Raw genomic sequence first — 24,930 nt, forward strand, 5'->3', positions numbered from 1 at the left:
TCCTCAGCTAATCTTTCGTTGTAGTACTTATGAAAGATCCTCTGACTCTTGTAAAGCTGCGAGCTTATTACATCGTATACTCGACAGAATATTTGATGTCCTTCCTTGCCTATAATTATCCGTAGTTACTTATCTCTGTGCCCTTGTGCTTGTAGGGTACCTTTAACTACCCTAACTCCTATCTAAATATTTCTCAAGGATCACGATGTCATATCTGCGAGACTGAATTCCCCATATTGGGGTTCACTATGTTCATCTTGCACGATCTGTTGATTTATCTGTATCATCTTGTCTGGCAATAAACTAGGCTCTTCCTGGAGCAACTACTCATTGGCCCATTCTCATATCAATATTCTGCATAATCTTTCTTGGGTTATTTCCTTTGTCTTAACTTACCTCTCGCACTGGTTCCTTATTTATCCATAACATCCTGGGCAGGAACCCTTACTTTTTTTCTTTGACGTCATGCTTGCATAATATTCTGGAATCGTAGCATATCTGTAGGATTCGGATAAGTACAATCTCATTCCTTTCTTCTTCTTCTTTTACCGCATTCTTCCTTTACCATTCCATACTTACTAGAATCACTTAATTCTATCTTAATGCCACATCACTCCATATTCCCCCTTTAGGGGAGTACTAAGATTTAGCGTTACGATGATCTACCTAAAGATGTTTTACCTCCACATCCTTGGCGTCTCTTCACATTATCGATGATCCTTACTCTCCTTGTGGTAATCCTTCTATACCAAGGATAACAATTTTACTTACTCGCGAGGGTGACACTTAGTATAACTGGAACATACAGTCCCTTAAGCTTAACCATTGCTTGCTTTAGGGAAGCGTCTTCCTGAATGACCATTCTCTTAATTTCTCATGAATCTTCTTATGTTGTCCATTCTATTATAGTCGGAACAAAATCTGAAATTCTCATGATGTTGACCATTATCAAATCACCCAGTCCCTAATTCATGTTTAGTTTATCTTGTTCACCAGTCCATACTGATTTCTATTACTATATGGTCTAACTTATCCTTCTGGTAGTCGCGTTGGAGTCACGAACTTATTTCTCGAAATGAGGATATGTCTGTATGGACTATACTCTTTTATGGTCTCAAGGCCTGTCACTTCTCATATTTTTCTTCACTTGACTATAGACTCTGTAATACTGTCATCATTTTTTTAATCTACCGTTGTCATCCATGTATCACATCTTACTCATAATGCTTCCTTAACTCTCTTCTTATTTCCCTGCTAACATTTCTGTCTATCACTTTATTCTGAAAACTTCAACAAGACATTCTTCTGCCTTTAGCTCCCCTTGCTCCATCCACTGGCTCTTTGGTTTGCCTAACATTCTTCCTCTACTAGGGACGGGAGCCACATTAAGGTAATATTTATCCCTTCAAGGCTTCCAGTGCCTACCTTTGTAGTACTCATATCTAGTTGTACTATTCTAGAGTTCACCATCTCGGTGTCTCACAAGGAGATCTATTACCATATTTGCACTATCCTTCGGAAGTATCAACTAACACAAATAATCCATTCACCATTTTGGGTTACTCTAGCCCTAGACGGATCCTGATATCCCATCCTTCTCTTAAACTACACCTGTCAGCCCCCATAGGGCATAACTGAAATGGGTGTGATCAATTGTATATACCTCTGTTACTATTGAAGGTAACTCAAAATGCTTATATTCCTCTTCGATAATCTTCATTAGCTGGGTAGCTCGTACCTTTTTTCATCTTGCTTCATTTACTTGCTGAAACTTGTATCTACCTTCCGATTCTCTTATTCCTTTTTTTTAGCTGTAAGAGTGGATAGGCATTCTTGCCTTAAGGCTCCTTATCAAGAAGCTTACACGTCTTAGTACACACATATTCTGCTGAATACCTCATATTTATCCATCATAAGCACGATGAAAAAATCGAGTTCCTCTGACTCAATTATTCCACAGCTATATCTCTCATCACCTTTCTAGATATAGGCATCGTCGTATTATGAATAAGATAGAGTTTAGGAAATTGAGTTCTTACAACTGAGCTCCACCACACGATCTAGAGTAAGAAGAAAGAGTGACAATCCTAAATGCCATGTAGCCTCCTGCTTATAAGTGTGGTGTACAACACACCCATAAACAAGACTCTACTAGACACGACTTGTAGACTCCCTAGGACAGAACTGCTTTGATACTACTTTTATCACGACCCAAACTGATGGGCCGCGACAGGCACCGAGTACCTTACTCAACCGAGTACAAATGTAATCGTATCTTTCTTATTACATCATCATAGGTAAGTGGGCCAGAAAGGGCGTCATGCGATAAACAGAGTAAACATGGGGGAATACCCTACATAGAACGACACAACTTGATATAGAAACTCATACCTGTGACATACGGGCCTATAAGGCCAATGTGATCCATTATATACTTAAAACATAGACCGACAAGGCCATACAATCTTTTACGTACATGACGTATGTCTACAAGACTCTAAGAGTAGATAAATACCATAAAGGTCGGGACAGGGTCCTGCCATACTAAACAATATACGTCCAAATCATACTGACCGAATAAGCAACTTCGGAGCAAATAGAGCACACCAACATCTTCCGTTGAGTTGATAGCCTACTTGGAGGACTCTCGACCTGTCTATCAGGACCTGCGGGCATGAAACGCAGTTTCCCCAGGCAAAAAGGACGTCAGTACAAATAATGTATCGAGTATGTAAGGAATGAAAATCAGTATATAATAGACATGAGAGAAAAATGGAGTAAAAGACTCAACATGTAAGTCCGAATAACTCTGTGAATCATTAATATTTACAATGTCATGCATATGCGTATAAATGTCATACCATGCTTAGGTATATGCATTCATAACATCATCAAGCCTCTGAGGGCATCCCATCATATCATCTCGGCCACTGTGGGCAAAATCATCAACGTATACCAGCTGATCAGGTGGTGGTGCGTATATAACGCCGTAACCTTTTTCCATATCCCATATACATACATACATATATATATATATATATATATATATATATATATATATATATATATATATATATATATATATATACACACACATATACATCTGGTCATGGGTCAATGTAAATGTATAAATGAATGCAATGCATGAGAAATACGTCAATAAATCTCTCGGAACATCATAAGACCATTATGCCTTTGATTAATGTCATGAAATAAACTTTATCAACTTAGGTATTTTCTGAGACCCATGAATAAATGATAGAATAATAAGACACATGGGGTATCAAGAATATAGACACCCCTAGTATTTATATGAATAGAGTCATTTATGAAAATTATGTATTTTGCTCGTTTCATTTGTATCGTTTGGACCATGCCAAAAGGAAAGAAGGGATAGCTTTAACATACCTGAACTGATTCTCCTGAAAATCCCTCTAACACATATCTTTTGCAAAAATATGTAACGGAGGATCGAAGTAGGAAAAACTCTGTGTGATATTCTTGAGAAAGATTGCACTGTACTCCCTTAGAAACGCAAAAATCTCGTTGCTATTATGCTAAGAAGTCTCGTATGAATTTTTTGTTTAAGTAACTCACGTTACTATCATATCTTGGATGAAACTCTCTTGATGAAGCTTCACCCGTCACATAATAGTCATAAACCTTTTCATTTTGTGAGTTTAGAGAGGCATTCTTAATCACATCTTTCAACCAAAAATGAGATAAGGTGTACATGGATCTAAATAGTGCCACCACCTCCTTAAGCATAAGGATAGTTGGCAATTTGCTGCCATATTTTCATAATCCCATGTGGATTGTTGTCCCCTCTACTAATTATCCAAATCTCACTTAAATAATTATCCACAAAATTCAATTTACAAGTTAATCTCCCACTTAAAAATTCATTATTACCCAATTATCCACATAAATAAGAATTATCCCAAATTACTTAAAACACTACTCACTTTATACACCTTACTATCATGGACATGTGATACCTTCTATGGTACTAGTCTATAAATACGGGGTATTATAGCTCGGACCGTATTTTATCTCAAAATTACAAACTTCGATGAAACTCATTTTCTTCGATTTGCTTACTCTCTCACCTTCACGAATTTACTTATCACTTGTTTGAAATAGCATACTTATAACCTCCAAATAATGTCATTCCTGAGCTTTCATCGATTTACTTATGGCATACTTTCACGTACGAAAATATGGGGTATAAAAATGCTTGTGCAAAAGGGAAGCAGGTCAGGTCATCATTTAGACAAAAGAAAGAAGTGAGCACCTCAAGGCCACTTGATCTTCTTTATATGGATCTTTGTGGACCTATAAGGATTCCAAGTAGAGGAGGAAGGAAGTACATCTTTGTGATTGTGGACGACTATTCGAGATTCACTTGGACACTATTTTTTAGGACAAACGATGAAACATTTCCAGTATCTGTTGCGTTTGTGAAGCAGATTCAAGTGAAACTGGGAAATCACATTGTGATTTTCAGATCCAATCATGGTACTAAATTTGACAATGCCAAGTTTGATGAGTGTTGTGCTTAATATGGTATAAGTCATAATTTTTCTGCTCCTAGAACACCTCAGCAAAATGGTGTTGTGAAGAGGAAAAACAAGACTCTTGAAGATATGGCTAGAACAACGTTGATCGACAGTGGTGTGACTAAGCGTTTTTGGGATGAAGTAGTCAACATTTCCTGTTACTTGATTAAAAGGTGCATAGTCAGGTCTCTGCTTGAGAAGACTTCCAATGAATTGCTCAATGGGAGAAAACCCAAGCTGACTTACTTGAGAGCATTTGGATACAAATGTTTCATTCTCAACAATGGTAAGGAGGCTTTGGGAAAATTTTATGCAAAAAGTGATGAGGGAATTTTTCTTGGTTACTCCTCTCAAAGAAAGGCATACAAAGTCTACAACAAAAGAACCCAATATGTAGAAGAAAGTATGCATGTGATCTTTGATGAATCCCATGAATCAAGTGGGAAAGGGTCTCATAACAAGGAAGATGAAGATGGAGAATTTTCAAAAGTTCCTGAAGAAGCTATAGATATTGCCAATGGAAAGACTGATTTGATGAGTCAAGTCAAGAACAACGATGCAGAAGATGCACCAGAGCCTCCAGCAGACATAGAGGAACACGGTCCCTTTATTACCTCAATTGAAGCTGAGCATAGGATTGTTGATGTTGTATCAGGTACTCCTTATGCAGGACAAAGGAGTAGAAGTCATACCTCTGTTGATGTCAATGATGGTTCAAATAAGGAGGAACCTGGTCCTTCAAATCCTGAAGTTCAAGTATCCAACTGGAAGCACAAGAGTTCATATCCCTTTCAAAATGTGGTCACACCCTTAGATTTTGGTATTCAAACTAGATCTAAGGCAAGAAATATGTTTGACTTCTCAGCCTTCATGTCTTAAATCGAACCTAAAAACATCAAGGAAGCATTGAAAGATGCTAACTGGGTAGCTGCTATGCAAGATGAACTCCATCTGTTCGAAAGAAATAAAGTGTGGCACCTGGTTCTTCGACCTTCAAACATAATTGTGATTGGAACCAGGTGGGTGTTCATGAACAAGCTTGATGAATTTGGTAACAAAACAAGAAATAAAGCAAGGCTGGTGGTCTAGGGATATAATCAAGAAGAAGGAATTGACTATGATGAGATATTTGCTCCAGTTGCTCGGATGAAAGCTATCAGGATTCTTATAGCTTTTGATCTCATATGGAATTCAAATTATTCCAAATAGATGTTAAAAGTACCTTTCTAAATGGATATTTGAAGGAAGAAGTATTTGTTAAGCAACCTCCTAGCTTTGAAATTCATGAGCATCCTGAGCATATCTTCAAGGTTGACAAAGCTCTATATGGTTTGAAGCAAGCCCCTCGAGCATGGTATGAGAGATTGTCAAAATTCCTTCTTGAGAATGGCTTTACTAGAGGAAAAATTGACAATACTCTATTTCTGAAGAAAAGAGGGAGAAATTTGTTGATTGTGCAAGTCTATATTGATGATATTATTTTTAGTGCAACAAATGACTATTTGTGTGAAGAATTTGAAAAGCTCATGGGAAGTGAATTCGAGATGAGTATAATGGGTGAGCTAAATTTCTTTCTTGGGCTACAAGGGAAGCAAACCTCAAAACACACCATGATCAGTCAACAAAAGTACATCAAGGAGCTGCTGAAAAGATTTAAGATAGAAAATTCTAAGACCATTAATACTCCTGTTGCCACTGCTACTCGATTAGACATGGACGAACCTGGTTCTCCTGTCAATAAAACGTTGTATAGGGGTATCATTGGATCTCTTCTGTACCTGACTGCTAGCAGACCTTATATTATTTTTAGTGTTGGGTTGTGTGCTAGGTTTCAATCATGCCCAAAAAAATCCAATTTAAAGGCTTCCAAAAGAATTATGAGGTATCATAAGGGAACGCATGACCTGGTCCTCTTCTATCTTTCAGGAGATAATTTTGACTTGGTTAGATATGCTAATGTTGATTATATTGGATATCTTGTAAACATGAAGAGTACATCTGGAATGGCATATTTTCTAGGGTCACGTTTAATCTCACGGGGTACAAAGAAACAATACTCCATGGCTCTTTCTGCTGTTGAAGCTGAGTATGTGATTGTTGCCTCTTGTTGTGCACAACTATTTTGGATCAAGCAACAACTTGAGGATTTTGTGTATTTACCGATTGTATGACCTTATTGTGTGATAACACAAGCTCTATCAACATGGTAAAGAACCCGCTAAATCATAAAAGGACCAAGCACATTGATGTGAGACATCATATCTTCACCAAGGTGCTGAGCAGGGAACACTTTGAAAGAAATCGTTTGGAGTTGGGGTTGATCAAGCTCAACTAAGGACTAGGTCCCTCGATGATTGGCTTTGTGAAGAAGGAAATGTACAATGCTAAAGTATTTTTTGGCGACATCTAACTCAAATTTGTACTTTTACAAATAGACACACATGACAGACTAAGGACAAAACAAGTCAAGAATGACATTTCATATCTAGAAGTTTTTGCTCACATTTTCAAAAACAACGTTAAGGAACCTAGTTCTTGTGACTCAGGTCAGTAGTTCCTTCAATACTTATATGCTTTTTAAACTGCTGAACCGCCATGTCATTAATATATTCTCGTCTCTTCCAATTTCTTTTAAGCCCAAACGTTGCATCCTTTCTAAGCTGACCCGTTGCCCCATTTCCTCTCACACCCGTTTACAACTGGTCCCTTTTTTCTTTTTTAATCCTAACTCTTTGTCTCTTTCTTCACTCCAAGCTCAGAACACTCTCTCTCTCTCTCTATCTCTCTCTCTCTCTCTCTCTTTGAATGCTCTTCTCCTCGTATCTTACTAAGATAAATCAAACCATGTCTCAACAAAAATCTCATTCTCCCAAAATGTCTGAGGACAACACTACTCTGTCTCCTTCTAAAGTAACATCTCCATCAGAATCTAATTAAGCCAAATGACTCACCCCCAAAAGCCATAATTTCCACATAAACCAACCCTACTATCACTCCTTCTAAACCATCTGTTTCTGGTCCCCAACGACGCTAAACTCCTAAAAAGTTTGTCTCACCCCCTTCTCCTTATGTTCCAACTAACAAGACAGAATCTGAGAAAACATAGTTTGCATCTCGGTTTCTTCAAAACACAACGGAAATCAGAGAAGACGATGATGGTGTCGAAGTGACTAGTCAGACCGTTGTGACTAAGGAAGTGAGGTTGGAGGGACAAGTAGTTTCTAGTGTTGCTGGGAACTGCATGCGCCTGGGGGAGATAAAAATCAGGCTGCTGAGGTAGATATTCAAGGTACTCCTACTGAATCGGGTAATCTTCCCTCTCTCTCTCTCTCTACTTATAAAGGGATACAGTCTGTGGAGTTTGAAGGAAATTTAAGTGAGAAAGAAAAGGGGAGATCAAATATTCTTGAAAATGAAACTGAAATTATGGAAGGTTTTATTGAGGCCTTGAGGGCGAGTGTTAGTGGTTAAGGGACTCAGGGGGGACTACAGACTCAAGGGGCCTGACAAGCCAAGGGGAACAAGTGACTGAGTGTAAAATATGGGAACCAATTGTCATGCCCCGTTTTCTCGTGAAAGCGGGTTTCGACATGTGAAATCTCTTTTAAATGGGTATTAAAAGAGAAGAGTCTCCACCTAATAATTTTAAGGTGCGTTAGGGCACTTAGTGAAAATAGCTTTATTAGTCTACGTCACCAAAGATCGAGTAAGGTCTCAAATTTCCTCGAAAAGAAGGTGTTAGATACTCTCCGAGGTCCACAACTATGGTTCCCGGCAGAATTTTGAACTATGTGAGATTTACCAAATTAATCTGTCACGACCCAAAACCCAACCAGTCGTAATGGCGCCTAACACACTTGCTAGGCAAGCCAGACATAACAATAAAGAACCAAAATAGCGGAACTTATAGAAATAACATAAGTTTGAAACCTCAATAACAAAATAGTATTAATACATGATAAATCCCCTTGAAATGGTAAATACATAGTCATGAGCTCTAATACTGAAATATAGGTCTGAAATGACCAAGTACAGTACTGTTTGAAATAAAGACAACAGTACATAAGAAAAGAGACTCCAAGACTGCAGTCAAGAATGCATTTCTACCTCGTCTCTCAATGTTCCGCTCTGCTACAAGCCTCAGCTACTGATGACTAGGTCTGACACCTGGATCTACACAATTAAGTGTAGAGTGTAGCATGATTACAACCAACCCAATGTACTCATCAAGTATCATAACTAACCTCAGAGAGATAAAAGAAGTGAGAATTATAAACGATACTTGCTATAACCTGTACAGTTTCATCAATTCAACAAGTACAGAACAATAATGTAATCAAGTCATAAAGCACAAAAAGAACCATCTGTATCTGCACAATTAATCAAGTTCTTTGCTCAGTCAATGATATAGCATATAAAGATGATATGCAAATAAATCAGGTAATTAACCACGAAAATTGCAAGTAAAGATGAAATGCAAAAAACCAAAACAAACACTAGCCAGAGTTTCCTCAATAACTCCATATTCGTACCAAACCACTGATTAGTTTTCCTCAAATCTGAGTGTACACCATCAAAAGAGAAACATGAGAGGTTGACCCTAGAGGGATGGATCCATATCCACACGCAGCACGGCCAATTCAATATGCTATCAGCCCGGCGTGGTCACAGATTCAATATCACATGCTTAATATCATAATCCGCCCGGCGTGGTCACATGTATATCAACACAAACTGCCTGGTGTGGTCAAAGGCATTACAATACAATCCACTCGGCGTGGTCATAGGCACATCAACACAATATGTCCAGTGTGGTCACAGGCTAACAACATAATCCACCCGGCGTGGTTACAGGCATATTAACACAATCCGCCTGGCATGTTCACATGCATCAAGTTCAAATCATATCACACAGAAGTGAATATACAAGATTACATATATATATATATATATGAAGAATGGATATCAATTTTCATGCTCATGGACTGGTATAATGACATGCTAAAGTGTAGGCATGTGCAAAGTGTGCTATCATAGCCCAAACCAGCACTTTCATCGCAGAAATAGCAATTATCAAGTTCATTGAGGGAATTAGCCTCTATGTAGCCTCAAACATGGATCAAATAGTTCACAACAAGGTTACAAATATGAGAAACACCATAGCTTAAAGCTTAGCAGTCAATTCTAGGCATATATCATAGCCTAAGCACTATCCCGAGCATGGATAAATACCCTGGTGCTTGCACATGGGCTCAAACCCCACACATATCACCCATAGCACGTAGCTATCACACATAATTGGAGCAACTAGTGCCTCAACCAAGTCTAGGTAAGATACTTACCTCAAGCAAGCCAAATCACTCCTCTAACAAGCCCTTCCCCCACGTATCAATCTCTGAACGACTCAAAACTAGACAAAATAACTTAATACCATCAATAATAGGTATAGGAAACTATTCTGAATGATAAAGCTAAAGTCTTGAATCAAATATGCAAAGTCAATCCAAAAGGCCAACCCCGGGCTCGCACTCTGGAACCTGACACAATTCACAAATTTCGAACACCCATTCAATTATGAGTCTAACCATACTAATATCATCCAATTCCATCCACAAATCGACCCTCAAATCCTCGAATCTCACTCTCCAATAACATAGTTAAAAAAACCCAAATCCCACCTTAGATTCATGAAATTTTGGTGTAATAATCAATGGGTAATTAATATCTAGCACCAAAAGTGAGTAAAAGTCACTTACCTCTTCAATTATGGTGAAAAGCACTCCAAATATTGCCCTAGACCGAGCTCCAAAATTCCAAAAATGAGAAGAAAAGACCAAACCCTTGATTTATAATCCTGCCCAGCAATTTCGCATTTGCAGTCCAATAGGTCGCGCCTGCGACGCTGCATTTGTGGACAAACCATCGCAGGTGCGGAAACTCATTAAACCCCCGATCATGCGCACCTGCGATCCATAATATGCACCTGCGGGACCGCTTCTGCGGTGGCAATCCCGCTGCTGCACATCCGTACTTATGGATCCCTTCCGCATCTGCGACTCAAGCACATCCGGTCAAACTCCGATTCTGCAAAACATTCCTTGCAGAAGCGCATCCACTTCTGTGGTATACCATGTGCATCTACGATCTCACCCCAGCCTCGCCAACATCGCAGCTGTGTGACCAAGGATGCACCTGCGGCTTCGCATCTGCGGCCATACCCACCGCAAGTGCAAAAATACCTGAAGCCAGAATCCCTTCAGCAGTGCTTCAAGTCCAAAAATGATCCATTAACCATTTGAAACACCCCCGAGGCTCACGAGACTCCATCCAAATATACCAACAAGTCCTACAACATAATACGAACTTACTCAAAGTCTCACATCACATCAAACAATATCAAAATCATGAATCACACCTTAATCCAAGCTTAATGAAACTAATGAACTTTCAACATCTAAAACTCATGTCGAGCCATACCAAATTAACTCTGAATGACCTCAAATTTTGTATGCGAGTCCCAAATGACATAACAGACCTATTCCAACTCCAGGAACCAAAATCTGAACTAGATATCAATAAAGTCAACCCTCGATCAAACCTCTCAACCTTCCAATCCTTCAACTTTCCAACTTTCGCCAAAAAGCATCAAATCAACCTACGGACCTCCAAATCAACATCCGGATATACGCCTAAGTCCAAAATTACCATACTAAACTATCGAAAATATCAAAACTCCATTCCAAAGTCGTCTATATAAAAGTCAAACTCCGGTCAACTCTTTTAATTTCAGCATCCAACTTTGTGACTAAGTGTCCTTATTCACTCCAAAACCTTCCCGTAACCAATCTCAAACACCCCAGCAAGTCACATAATCACAATTGAACATAGGAGAAGGAATAAATAAGGGAACATAGATACAATATACAAAATGACTGGCCGGGTCGCTACATTCTTCCCCTCTTAAATAAACGTTCATCCTCGAACCAGTCTAGAATCATACCCGGAGTCTCAAATAGGTGTGGATAACTGCTCTGCATCTCCCACTCATTCTCCCAACTACCCTCCTTGGTTGGCTTCCGTCTCCAATAAACTTTCACTTATACTATATTCTTCGACCTCAACTTTCGAACCTGCTAGTCCAAAATGGCCACCGGCTCCACATCATAAGTCAAATCCCCATCTAGTTGTATTGTGCTAAATTCCAAAATATGTGACGGATCATCATAATACTTTCGGAGCACAGAAATATGAAACACTGGGTGAACACCTAATAGACTAGGTGGCAATGCAAGTCTGTAAGCCACCTCTCCCACTCTCAAGCACTTTAAGGGGACCAATATATCGAGGCTCAACTTGTCCTTCTTCTCGAACCTCATCACACCCTTCATGGTTAAAACTCTGAGCAAAACCTTCTCACCCACCATATATGCAACATCAAACCTTCTTATCAACATAACTCTTATGTCTGGACTGTGTTGTACGGAGCTGCTCTTGGATTAACTTCACCTTTTTCCAAGTCATCACGAACCAAATCAGTACCCACCAACCTAGACTCCCCAAGCTCAAAACCAACCAACTGGAGAACGGTATCTCCTCTCATATAAGGCCCCATAAGGAGCCACCTGGATACTCGACTAGTAGTTGTTGTTGTAGGCGAACTCTGCTAACAGAAGAAATTGATCCCATGAACCTCCGAAATCCAAAACATAGGCACATAACATTTCCTCCAAGATATGAATGGTGCGCTCGGACTGTCCGTCCTTCTAGGGATGGAATGTTGTACTCAACTTCAATCGTGTGCCCAACTCTCGCTACACTGTTGTCCAAAACTATGATGTGATATGCGTGCCTCAGTCATAAATGATAGAAATAGGCACACCATACAAGCGGATAATCTCACGAATGTAAATCAGATCCAGCCGCTCTGAAGAATAGGAAGTCACCATAGGAATAAAGTGTGAGGACTTAGTCAACCGGTCCACAATAACCTAGACTGCATCATATTTCTTCAAGGTCCGTGGCAAGCCTACCAAAATATCCATAGTGATGTGCTCCCACTTTAACTCCGGTATCTCTAATCTCTGAGTCAAACCTCCCAGTTTCTGATGATCATACTTCACATGTTCACAATTCAAACACCGAGAGACATAAGCAATGATATCTTTCTTCATTCTCCACCACAAATAGTATTGTTTAAAGTTACAGTACATCTTCGTGCACCTGGGTGAATGGAATAGCGCGAGCTGTGAGCCTCCTCAAGGATCAAATTTCTCAACCCATCAACATTTGGAATGTACATCCGAACTTGAATCCTTATAATACCATCATTACCAATCACAACTTCCTTAGCACCACCCCGTCGCGTCGTGTCCTTCAACAGCAACAAGTGAGGATCATCAAGCTGGCGAGTCTTGATACGCTCCAACAATGATGATTGTGCCACAACGCAAGCAAGAACAAGACTGGGCTTTGTAATATCCAATCTCACAAACTGATTGGTTAATGCCTGAACATCCATGGCTAGTGGCCTCTTTACTATCGGTAAATATGCCAAACTGCCCATACTCTCTGCCTTCCTACTCAATGCATAGGCCACCACATTGGCCTTTCTCGGATGATTTAATATGGTGATATCATAGTTTTTCAGCAACTCTAACCATCTCCGCTGCCACAAATTAAGGTCCTTCAGCTCGAATAGATGCTGGAGACTCTGATGGTCAGTAGAGACCTCACATGGAACGCCGTACAGATAGTGCCTCCAAATCTTGAATGTGTGAGCAATGGATGCCAACTCTAAATCATGCACTGGGTAATTCTTGTCAGGCACCTTCAACTGTCGGGACGTGTAGGCAATCACCCGACCGTTCTACATCAACGCCGCACCAAGCCCAATACGCGACGCATCATAATACACAGTGTAAGATATCGAACCTGTAGGCAACACCAACATTGGGGTTGTAGTCAATGCAGTCTTGATCTTCTGAAAGCTCACCTCACATTCGTCGGACCATCTGAAAGGTGCACCATTCTGGGTTAATCTAGTGAAAGGTGTAGCAATGGATGAGAAACCCTCCACAAAACGGCGATAATAACTTGCCAAACCAAGAAAGCTCTAAAGCTCAATAGCTGAAGACGGTCTGGGCTAACTCTGAACTACCTGAATCTTCTCCGGGTCTACCTTGATCCCCTCACTAGACACCACATGGCCCAAGAACGCCATCGAATCAATCCAAAACTCACACTTAGAGAATTTTGGTATATAGCTTCTTCTCCCTCAAAGTCTGGAGTACGGCCCTCAGATGCTTCTCATGATCTTCCCGGTTACGTGAGTACACCAATATATCATCAGTGAATACTATGATGAAATAATCAAGATACGGCTGGAACACATTGTTCATCAAGTGCATAAAGGTTGCTGAGGCATTGGTCAATCCAAAAGACATCACAAGAAACTCAAAGTACCCATAGCGGGTTATGAAAGTCGTCGTTAGAATATCTGAATTCTGAATCTTCAACTGATGATACCCCGACCTCAAATCAATCTTGGAGAACACTCTAGCACCCTGGAGTTGATCAAATAAGTCATCAATGCGTGGTAGTGGGTACTTGTTCTTAATTGTAACTTTGTTCAGCTACCTGTAGTCAATACACATCCTTATAGTACCATCCTTCTTCTTCACAAATAGAACCGGTGGACCCCAAGGTGATACACTAGGTCTGATGAAGCCCTTATCATGCAACTCCTGAAGTTGTTCCTTTAACTATTTTAATTCCGCTGGTGCCATGCAATATAGTGGAATAGATATGGGCTGAGTGTCCGGTACCAGATCAATACCAAAATCAATGTCCCTGTCAGGTGGCATGCCTGGCAGGTCTATAGGAAACACATCTGGGAAGTCACTCACTACCGGAACTGACTCAATGGTAGAAGCATCAGCACTACCATCCCTCATGAAGGCCAAATATGCTAAACATCCCTTCTCAACCATCTATTGAGCCTTCAAATATGAAATCACTCTATCGGGAACATGATCAAGGGAACTTCTCCACTCATCCTAGGCAACCCCGGCATTGCCAACGTCACGGTCTTAGCGTGACAATCCAGAATAGCGTGACATGATAATAATTTTTTTAAAAGCCATGAAAATAATAAACTTATATTTAAACACGCCATGAAGTAATAATTCAAGGAAATATCCTATAAATAATTCTTAAAAAATACATTATAAAATATATTAACCCACAAAGGCTAAATGAGAATTATGAGGGCAAAATTGAGTATCAACACCAACTGAGGGACCTTATCCCCCTACTAGGGAGAGTCTGAGTCATCTGTACTCAGAACTGCTGCCACTTGGGATGAGACACCAGGTTCCACGAGGCCTAACCTGGATAGTATGAGAGCACCCTAGTTCATGTCCCCCATTCTTGTTCCTCTAGAAATTGTGTATCCTGAGATGAGACCTGGTTCTGCCAGTCATTCTCATGAGAGTGATGAATTTAATTTTGATGATAATGTTGAGATAAGATTTATATCTACAAGGGATGGTGACAAGGAAAAAAAGAATGCTGCTTACAAGAACCCCATTACAGGGCAGTAGAAGAAAGTTGAACTTGATAGTGCATTGAAGGCAAGTAAGTAGAAGAAGAAGAGAAGAAGGATGGTGCAGGCTGGTGGATGAGGAAGAGGTGCCACCTGCAGATGTGGTGGATATTGACGAGGAGGAGGCTGTGAAGTAAGCATCGGCTCTTGTTAGAAAGAATTCAAAGAAAAGTGATGCTGGTAAGGGAAAGGGAAATGGAAAAGTGTCTGAGAAAGCAATTCCGAGTGAAGATGATGAGGAAGTGGAGAAGGAAAAAGAGGAGACAAGACCTCTCGGGAAGAGTAAGAGTACCAGCGAGGAACCTGGTTCCTCCAAAAAGGCAAGGGTTGAGCTGTCAGCATTGGAAAGAAAGGCTAATCTCAAAACTCAAAAGGTGATGTTGGGTCGAATTGTTTGACCCTGAGATTGCTGAACATGAAGGGATGAAAGAACTAGTTGACATTGTGGAGTTCCAAAAGTGGAGCTATCTCTTTTCACCCCCAAGTCCAAAGGTGTATGAGGATAAGGTGAGAACCTTCTATGTTGGTCTGTTTGTTGTGGATGAGAACACTTTGTGCTTGAAGGTCAATGGGAAAGATTTTTTCCTAGATGAAGACACACTTGGGTAAATTAATGAAGTGCCCACATATGGGCTAGGAGCAGTTGAGGGAACTGTTTCATCTGCCTTCGAGAAGCTGATCGTGAAAAGGGAGGACACTCTGTCAGGGGAGAGAGTGTATAAGAAAGCACCTAATCTAGAATATCAGCCTATGTTCAAGATCTATCGCAAACTTGGTTCTTACTGAGGCACTGGCTTTCTACACCTCTATCAGCCTTCATGGGCTCATGATTGAGCATATTATGAAGGTGGCAAGCTTTAAGGATGGAAAGCATGGTCTTCCGTATGGGTTCCTTCTCACAAGAGTCTTTGAGCATTTTGATGTTCTGTTGGAAAAAGCTACTATGGGGAGAGGAATTAAATGTTCATCATGAGCACACTGAAAGAATGTGAATACATGCTAAAGAAAGGAGGAGTGGGCATCTATTCAACCATCTCCCAACTGATTGATGCTCAGGAGGCGACAAATGAAGAGATCAAGCGCCTTAAAGCTCAAAATGCCATTTTGCAGTCCAAGCTCACTCAGGCCAGCAAGGAACTTGGTTCCAACAGCTCTTAGGGAGAAGAGATTTCCTGTTTGATGGCTGAGAATGACGAGTTGAGGAAACAAGTTGAGAACCTGAAGGATAAAATGATCACTGATCAAAGAACTGCAAATGAAAGAGTTGACAAACTTCTCACGACCTTTGATCCTTAATCCTTCTTTTCTCCTGCCCAGTGTTTCCTATCTCTATCTCTCTTCTATCCCATCTATATTTCGTCCCTTTTGATGTTGATGTTAATGACTTTTGCATGTTGGTTGTTTAAATTTGTAATATCTATGTTGTTGTTACTTCTGCTACTCAGTTTTATCTTTATCTTCAATGAGCAATTACTATCTTTTTTGTGCAATATTACTCTCTTGTATTCTGTTTTTGACTATGTTGTGTGCACACAAGTGGAATGAGTTAATGTTATTGAACTTCTTTTTACTTGTGCTAATTCTGTCATTCTTTTCAATGATTCCAAAAGGGAAAAGATAATTGAGAGGGGGTAACTGTTGAATCAAATCTAGTTCTAGTTGCTGGTAACAAGTTGAATCTAGGCCTGATCTATATGGGGTACATGTTAGGAATCTAGTTCTCAAGGAGAATATCAATTCTGGGTTTGTCATCATCAAAAAGAGGAAAATTGATAAGTTATGCTATTGTGGGTTTTGATGATTTGTCAAACTCTATTGAGGAACCAGATAAGAACCCGATGTGATTAGTTTCTTTGCACCTGTGTGATATGTTTCGATGTATGATTAGACATTCTCGAGGAACCAGATAAAGGAACAGATATGATCAGTTCTCAGTCATTATACAGTCAACCTTACTGACAGTAGTGCAGCGGCACAGCCGCTGCTGCGAGAGGTCAAACCAAAACATCTATTTTCTCTATCTATTCTCACATGCTCTTTCATATATATATATATATAGAACATGATACAAGGTTGGACCTAACATTTGACAAACAAAAAATCATATCATCTCAAGTGTCAGCTGCCACTGTTTCCCAGGTGCTATCAAGAACAAAGGTGTTGCAAACACAAGGAGCAAATCCCAACACTGAAGATGTCTTTAGTCCTTAAGTTTATTGTGTCTTTGTCTTATGTTCTTTACGTGTAAACCTACACGGCTTTTAAGAAGTATTTGTAGGACATTATTCAACCATTGTTGTTTTGATTATGATGACTAGAGTTAGTCAAGTGTGTTGTTTTGTAATAGAGTTGTTATAAAGAGCTTACAATAGAGTTATTGTAAGAGGTGAGGGATTAATAGTTTAATTCAAAGATTGCAATAGGTTATAATCTGAAGTTTCCTCGGTTTAGTGGAGTTGAAATCCTGCTGGGGTAGGTCGTAATTTTTAATCCCTTGAGCAGGGAGTTTTCCACGTAAATATCTAGGGCATCCCAATTAGATTGACTAGGATGACAGTTTCTCCTTCCGAGTCTGTAAAATCAGAATTTCCATCAAATCATACATCGCAGTATACTAGGTCTTTTAATTCTTTAAGAGGTTTATCTAAAAGATTCGTAATATAACTATGAAGACGTTTTAAATACCACAACCAGCAAGTCAAGGAGAAAAAAAGCGTGGATCAGATATAGAAAACAAAGAAATATGGGCCTTCTAAAGATTCACATAGCATCATCAAATGATACAAGTCTTGGATAAGAATCTACAACGCACTAGAACGCCCTTGTTGACGATACTTTACGTGTTCTTTACTTTCTGCTTATTTACTGTGAGAACAGATAGAAAACTTGATTCTCTACACTGTTTGGTGGACTCCTAGTTTCTATCGGCCTCTAAGCAGTAAAGCTGCTTCGATTCTTCAACGTTCTCGATTTTCTTCTATGTTTATCTTTTTCTTTTTATTTGCTTCCAAAAAATTGATTTGGTTTAGCTATTATTGTTTGGATTATTTGGTTATCGTTACTATTTTTTCCTGATTGCTTGTTTGCATATTATAGGATTATTACGTTCAATTACAATTTTTTGTGGGGGTTTTTGGAGAGCAGAAATGAAGCAATCCGGATAATACACCAAATCAATGGATTGTACTAACTCAATGCTAATTGAAATTACAAAGCAAATACTAACTTTAGTAAGGACATTGCAATACAAAGCTAAGAAAAAGGAGGATGAGAATGAAACTGTGACAGAATCGGGGATGAGGAAATCAGAAATACAGACCAGAGATGAAGGAGAGAACACTAAACATGGAAATTCGCATAAACTTTCTTTCTAACCCTAGTCCCCTTTTAACCATTTGCTAAATAGTCCTGGATCGTAAATGAGTATAGTATAATATATATATATATATATATATATATATATATATATATATATATATATATATATATATATATTTGGCTATTATTTTTACAACGGCTATACAGTGTTACTTGCCCTTAAAGCTCTCCAACATTCTTCTCATCCCAATAACCAAATTGACTCAATTTCATTCACCTTTTCTAGCTCATATGTCCTTACAGAGTCAGCTTAGTTCACAACAGAAAAAGTTTTCAAGATGGCGAATTAGAAGAATTTGTTCAAGTAGGAATTGTAAAGTACATAAAACAGATAGCGCAGATAGCTAATCTAAAATTCAGAGTGAATATATGTATTCCAAGATCCAAAAGAAATGCATTTTCAGATAGAAAATTCTTCATCAAAGTGCTTTGTGACAATATAAAAATTTGGAGAAACCAATTTTGTTTGTTCTTCACTTGGGAAAAGTATGTATTAATCAGCATGTCTGCGGTTCAGAAATAAGTGAGCTTGAGTATGCTATCAAGAACGTTTTTAAGTGAAAGAAACTTAATACATCAAAAGATCTTCTTGAACTAATCACAAGTGAACGAGGAAAGGATTTGCTTAATTCAAATGCTTTCATGTAGGGGGAAAGAGTATTGTGTAGCTTTTTTAGTGAGATCATGTAAGGGATAAATTAAGAAAGATTCAGTGAAAAAAATTTGAGAGCTTGTTAGATTAAGTGCTTATGTAAGTATGTTTCTGATAAGTGTAATTTGTTTGATTACCCTTATTTCAGTTTGAAATTTTAATGGACTTGACGAAATAGCTTTGTAAAGTACCAAAAAAATAAGTTTGACGTCTCAATGTCAACCTCGTAGAATTTTTTTTATTGGCTTCTTTACGTCAGTTTTGGTGTATATTATTGTTTGTTTAACTACAAGTATTTTTATATTTAGTTAAATATTGGTACCTAGTTTGATGTAAAGTTTTTGGTGGATCTATTCGTCAAAAAAATATTATATTTACTTACTCAAAATTTGAATACCCTTAAAAAAAGCCACTGAGTGTAGTATAAAAATAATGATAAAGTTGGGGTACAAATATCACAGGATTACTCATACCGAAATTAAAAGTTTAGATAAACACGGGAGAAAGTAATTCTACATTATATTCCGAGATTGCTATCCTTTATATCAATTCAATTGAATCATATAATGTGTCACGGTCAAGCAACATAGGCGACCCAGTATTTGAACCTAACCAACATAGCAATACTGGAATAATAACACCATTAACAACAATGATATTAATGCTTTAATATTTATCTATTTTAAGTAGGGTGTCCATGCATATTTAAAAATCGGTGAACCGATGAAACCGAACTGTACAGTACCGAATAAATTATTAAATATTTTTTTTAAAAAAAAAATATATATTTTTATATAAATCCATAATTGTACTGAGTAATTAGAGTAAGTTTTAAATTGTATAAAAATAAATCAAACAAATATCGAATCATACCGAGTAAATTTACATATGAAAAATATATTTTATGTAATAAGTTTAAAAATAACAAAGTATTAAATTTTTCTTGAGCTTTGGGATTATGAAAACGGTTACAAGCCAACAAGTAACTAAAACTCAAAATTCCATCTCTCAAACATATTCTGGTACTCCTATTGAAACTAAATTAGTTCCAGCATCTTGAGTAGCAACACACACGGTATACCAGCAATTATGACTAGCAAACTATAATGTAATGAAAATGTTTCCTCTTGAGTGACCTTCATGGCAGGTGTTTCGGCGTTTACGAGTTCGGAAAGAAGATCAAGGATGAACAGCAGATAAAGACAAAGGAAAGAGTGATGCCTACATCCCTCTACACAAATTAGTTCGAGCATCTTGAGTAGCAACACACACGGTATACCAGTAATTATGACTAGCAAACTATAATGTAATGAAAATGTTTCCTCTTGAGTGACCTTCATGGCAGGTGTTCCGGCGTTTACGAGTTCGGAAAGAAGATCAAGGATGAACAGCACATAAAGACAAAGGAAAGAGTGATGCCTACATCCCTCTACACAAGATGCCGTGTAGAACCATCTTGTGGTCATCGAGTATAGGAACTCGATAAGACAGACATCTCCAAGCAACTTCATCGTACCGGAAGTTGCGTGGTTGGTAAACATTAAACAAGGATCGATTTTTTAGCAATATAGCGTCAAATATCCTCTAGTTGCCCCCACCCAATAGCCAATAGACCGAAAAAGGTTCTCTTTTTGAATACTTAATGTTATATAGATACTTTATTCTTGTGTCTCACCTTGATTACTATCTTTCCACTCACGTGATTTACATTTTCTTATCTTTGTTTAATTTCCTTTACGATATTGTAGAATAGTGGATTGGATCTCTGGTCTGGCCATCTTTCAAGTTGTTTTCATTCATTACCCTTTAAACAATAAAAATATATAGAGACTTTTACAAGTACGTATGTTATCGTGTTCCAACTTTTATTAGCGACTTGTACATGAGATTTAAAAAAATACCGAAAATTAATTAAATCATATCAATATCGCATAAAAACCGAGATAATTGGAATGAATTTGAAATGTTTAATTTTTGGTTATACAGAATAGAGTAATCAAAAAATTAATATGGTAAAGATTTTATAAAAATAACTGATTGAACCGAAAATAGAAACCAGTATACCTTTAGAAACTTATTACCTTTCCACTTATGTCATGTCGTCAGCTGGGCAATTTCACGAGATAATCATATTACATGTTAAATATCTAACTATTTCTGCCACCTCAGCTTATTATGATCGAGGATATGACGTTAGATTCATCATAAAAATTTAGAACCTTAGAGATTCTCACCTGGGTCCTTTAAATGAAAGGACCTATTCTAAATCTTCAATTAGGTAAATGACGTCAAGTTATTTTTAATTGGATGGATAACCCTTTAATTAGATTAAAGAATATTTTAAAAAAAATTGTCTTGTTCTTTTTTTTCCCTATTTTGATCAAATCAACCGGTGATCGTTTTGTCCGTAATATTCAACCTCCTCCTTATAAGTCATTTATCAATTCCCTATGGTCGCTAATTAATCAACGTCGATGAAGGTCATTTCCAACCTTCTTTTTGGTCGATGGGGTCATTTTCTTCTCCTCTCACTGTAGGTACTAATTATAGGAGAAAAATAAAAAGGAGTGCACATGCATCAGAAACGTTCATTTTGAATTAGTTTGGTGTATGTGGTTGGGCCATGATGAATGGAAAGAGTTTAATTCGCATAGAATTCATGTGCAGAGGGAGGGGGAAATGAATGCAATTTTAACAACAGCCAGCAACTTACTGACAAAGCATTTACTACTACTCCACTAAGTTTGAAGATTTCCTTCACTCCTCAGATGCATTGCTGTCCAATGGCTCAAGAGAGCAAAGCTGTCGACAACAGCACATTGTGACTTATTTCTTAGCTCTCTGCAAACGAAGAAATGTAATCTGATGAACTGTTTCCCTCTGCTACATAATAAATTTCAGTAATGGACTCTTTGTTTATCTCTCCAATATTCAATGCAATTCATCAGTTCGACATGGTTAGCTTAGCATTCCTTGTGACGGAAAATAATGTTTTTAATATACGTGTGTCCTCCATTGAAATCGTTCCTATGGAGTTTGGTTTCAAAAATCAAATACTCCGCCCCTCTTTATAAGGGGAAGCTGGTGTACTAAATTCTCATTATGCTTAGAGTGATTTGAACCTGCGACATTTCGATCACACATGCAACTATTTTTACCGTTACAATAATTTTAAGTTATTTTTCTTTAAGAGCAATTTTCTTAATTAACTAGTAACATGCTAGGAAGCAGATATGGGGCCACTATATATATACAATTATTGAGGAACCAAAGCTCCTAGATCCACCCCGTCCCCCAAACCAAAACAACCCAAAAAACCTTATAGTACTAGTAATTTTTAGCATGTCTCTTGGTTCCTCGTATTAAAAATCCTTGGCTCCAAACTTTGCTACCAAAGAACGACTATTCATTCCATCATATCTTATATGCCCACTTTTTCCCTTTTGAATTTGTTGTATCTTTTCATATTTGGGATCAATTTAATCTTTTTATCTTCAGTTTGCTTTACTAAATAATTTGTGGAGACTCACCTCATATAAAAGTTCACGTTATCGTTAAGAAAGAAAGAAATTCAAAATAACATATGGTAGATATTAAAGTGTTTGTTTATATTCAAAGGGTAAATTTCACAAATAGTCATATAACTATGAATTTTTTTTATCAAAGCCATATAACTATGTTTTCTAATACAAAAATCACAAGACTTTCACTTATACTCGTATAAAAGTCACAATTGTTGGATTGTTTTACTTCATATTTCTTATTTTCAATCTAATAAATATTAACCCAATTAAGAGAGGACCGATCCGACCTGACTCAGCCGATCCAATATCCATATATATATAAGTTAAAATGTACTAAAAAAAACATAATACGCTATTTATTCTCTAATTCATATTTTAATTTTATTCAAGATTTTCATCCAAATTGATAGTGATTATTTTATCCATAGCTTTCTGATTTGGAGTATCTATCTCCTTATCCATACCTTTTATTTTCATTTTTTCCTTATAATCTCATGCTATCAAAAAAAGACAAGAGAAAACTATATACTCCCTCCGTTTCAATTTATGTGAACCTATTTCCTTTTTAGTCCGTGCCAAAAAGAATGACCTCTTTCCTTATTTGGAAATAATTTATCTTTATGCAATGATTTATGACCACACAAATTATATGTGCCTCATTTTACACTACAAGTTTAAAAGTTTTCTATTTTTTCTTAAACTCTGTGCCCAATCAAATGGGTTCACGTAAATAAAAACAGAAGGAGTACTTTGGAAAGCCATACAATATACTCCTTATATGTTAATCACTTGTGACATTTTCGCTTACCGAGCAATTTCAATACCCGGTTCACCTCACATAATTTTATAAACCTCTTTCTTATAAAATTCCATTAAAATTTAAGTCATTGATTCGAATGGCGTCAGATCGGGTCGGCTCTCTTAATTGGTTCAATGTTTATTAGATGAAAAAATATATAAAGTAAAAAAATTATTGCATCTGAAAGTTGAGTTTTCAGAGTCTTGTGATTTTTATGTTTGAAAATGATTTTTATGTTTGAAAATGTTGTTGTATGACTTTTGTGAAAAAAAATTATAATTACTGAACATCCGTGAAATTTACCCAATTTTAAACTCGTGTCAAAGTGAGACACACGCAGCCCGGTAAAATGGAACGGTGAGTATATGCATTTGATATGTCTAGTGAGTTTTCGAGCTCCTCTCTAGCATGCATTGGTGTATTAGTGTAACTTTATCTTCCAGTTGACTGAGGGTCCGTAGGCCGGTGGCTTAGTAAATGACCAAATATAGCACTATGCATTCTTTTGACCCATCCAATCTAAAAAGGAAAATAAATTAATAATATGCTGATACTTAAAAGGAAGGGGAAAAAAATACAGTAGTTGAAGTTCCTCCAAAGACCCAAGAGAGTTATAAAGAGGCATTGAATTCCATTTAATGTTTTCTTGCCTTCTCCACCAACCCATATCTGCCTATAAAAAGAGACTCAAGGAGACACTACTTCATCACTCAGGTGTAAAGGTAAGAGAAAGAAAGAAAGAAAAAGGTGGTAAAGAAAGAGGAAGTGATGGCGAAGTTGTCCACAGTTATCCTTTGTCTTGCTTTGGTAGTGGTTCAAACCACAGCAGCAAGAGAAATGCCAAATGACAAAGGTCTTGCTGATCAAAAGAATATCTTTGGAGGCACTGGTGGTTTTGGTGGCATTGGAAACAATGGCCTGCCTTTTGCCGGAGTTGTTAGCGGAGTAGGTGGCGACGTTGCTGGAATTGGTGGCGGAGTTGGTGGTGGAGCTGGAATTGGTGGTGGACTTGGGGGTGGTTCATTAGGGGGACTAGGTGGTGGAATAGGGAATGCTGGAGTTCTTGGTGGTGTAGGTGGATTGGGGGGTATAGGTGGTCTAGGTGGTGGTTTAGGTGGTGGTGCTGGTGGTGGTGCAGGGAACCTTCCACTTCCTTGAAGATTTAGCAGTTTCATATATTATTAGTATATTATCTTTATGAGGTCAAGTTTATTTCATGCATGTAATCAAGTTTGCTAGCTAGTGTGAGAAAAGAGTGATTTTTTTCCTTTTTTCCTGTTATGTTTTTGTTGTTCATGTTTGGTTTCATTCATAGTGTAATGTTACGTGATGTTTCCCTAGTTCAATGCTGTGTACGCTAGCTTTTGTACTTTTTGTTTTAATGGAAGGTGTTTCAGATCAGTTAAACGTTCAAA

The 24,930-nt window shown here is 37.9% G+C and overlaps 1 protein-coding gene across 1 annotated transcript; it reads left to right on the top strand.

Annotated features, from left to right (window-relative positions):
• Nucleotides 1-24,208: 24,208 nt before the first annotated feature.
• LOC107760307 (uncharacterized) lies at nucleotides 24,209-24,930 on the top strand. The gene has a single exon (XM_016578341.2). The coding sequence runs from the start codon at nucleotides 24,284-24,286 to the stop codon at nucleotides 24,671-24,673; it is 390 nt and encodes a 129-aa protein (XP_016433827.1). The 5' UTR covers nucleotides 24,209-24,283; the 3' UTR covers nucleotides 24,674-24,930.

The sequence above is a fragment of the Nicotiana tabacum genome, chromosome 19 (genome assembly GCF_000715075.1).
Source record: "Nicotiana tabacum cultivar K326 chromosome 19, ASM71507v2, whole genome shotgun sequence".
In the NCBI taxonomy this organism is placed as follows: domain Eukaryota; kingdom Viridiplantae; phylum Streptophyta; class Magnoliopsida; order Solanales; family Solanaceae; genus Nicotiana; species Nicotiana tabacum.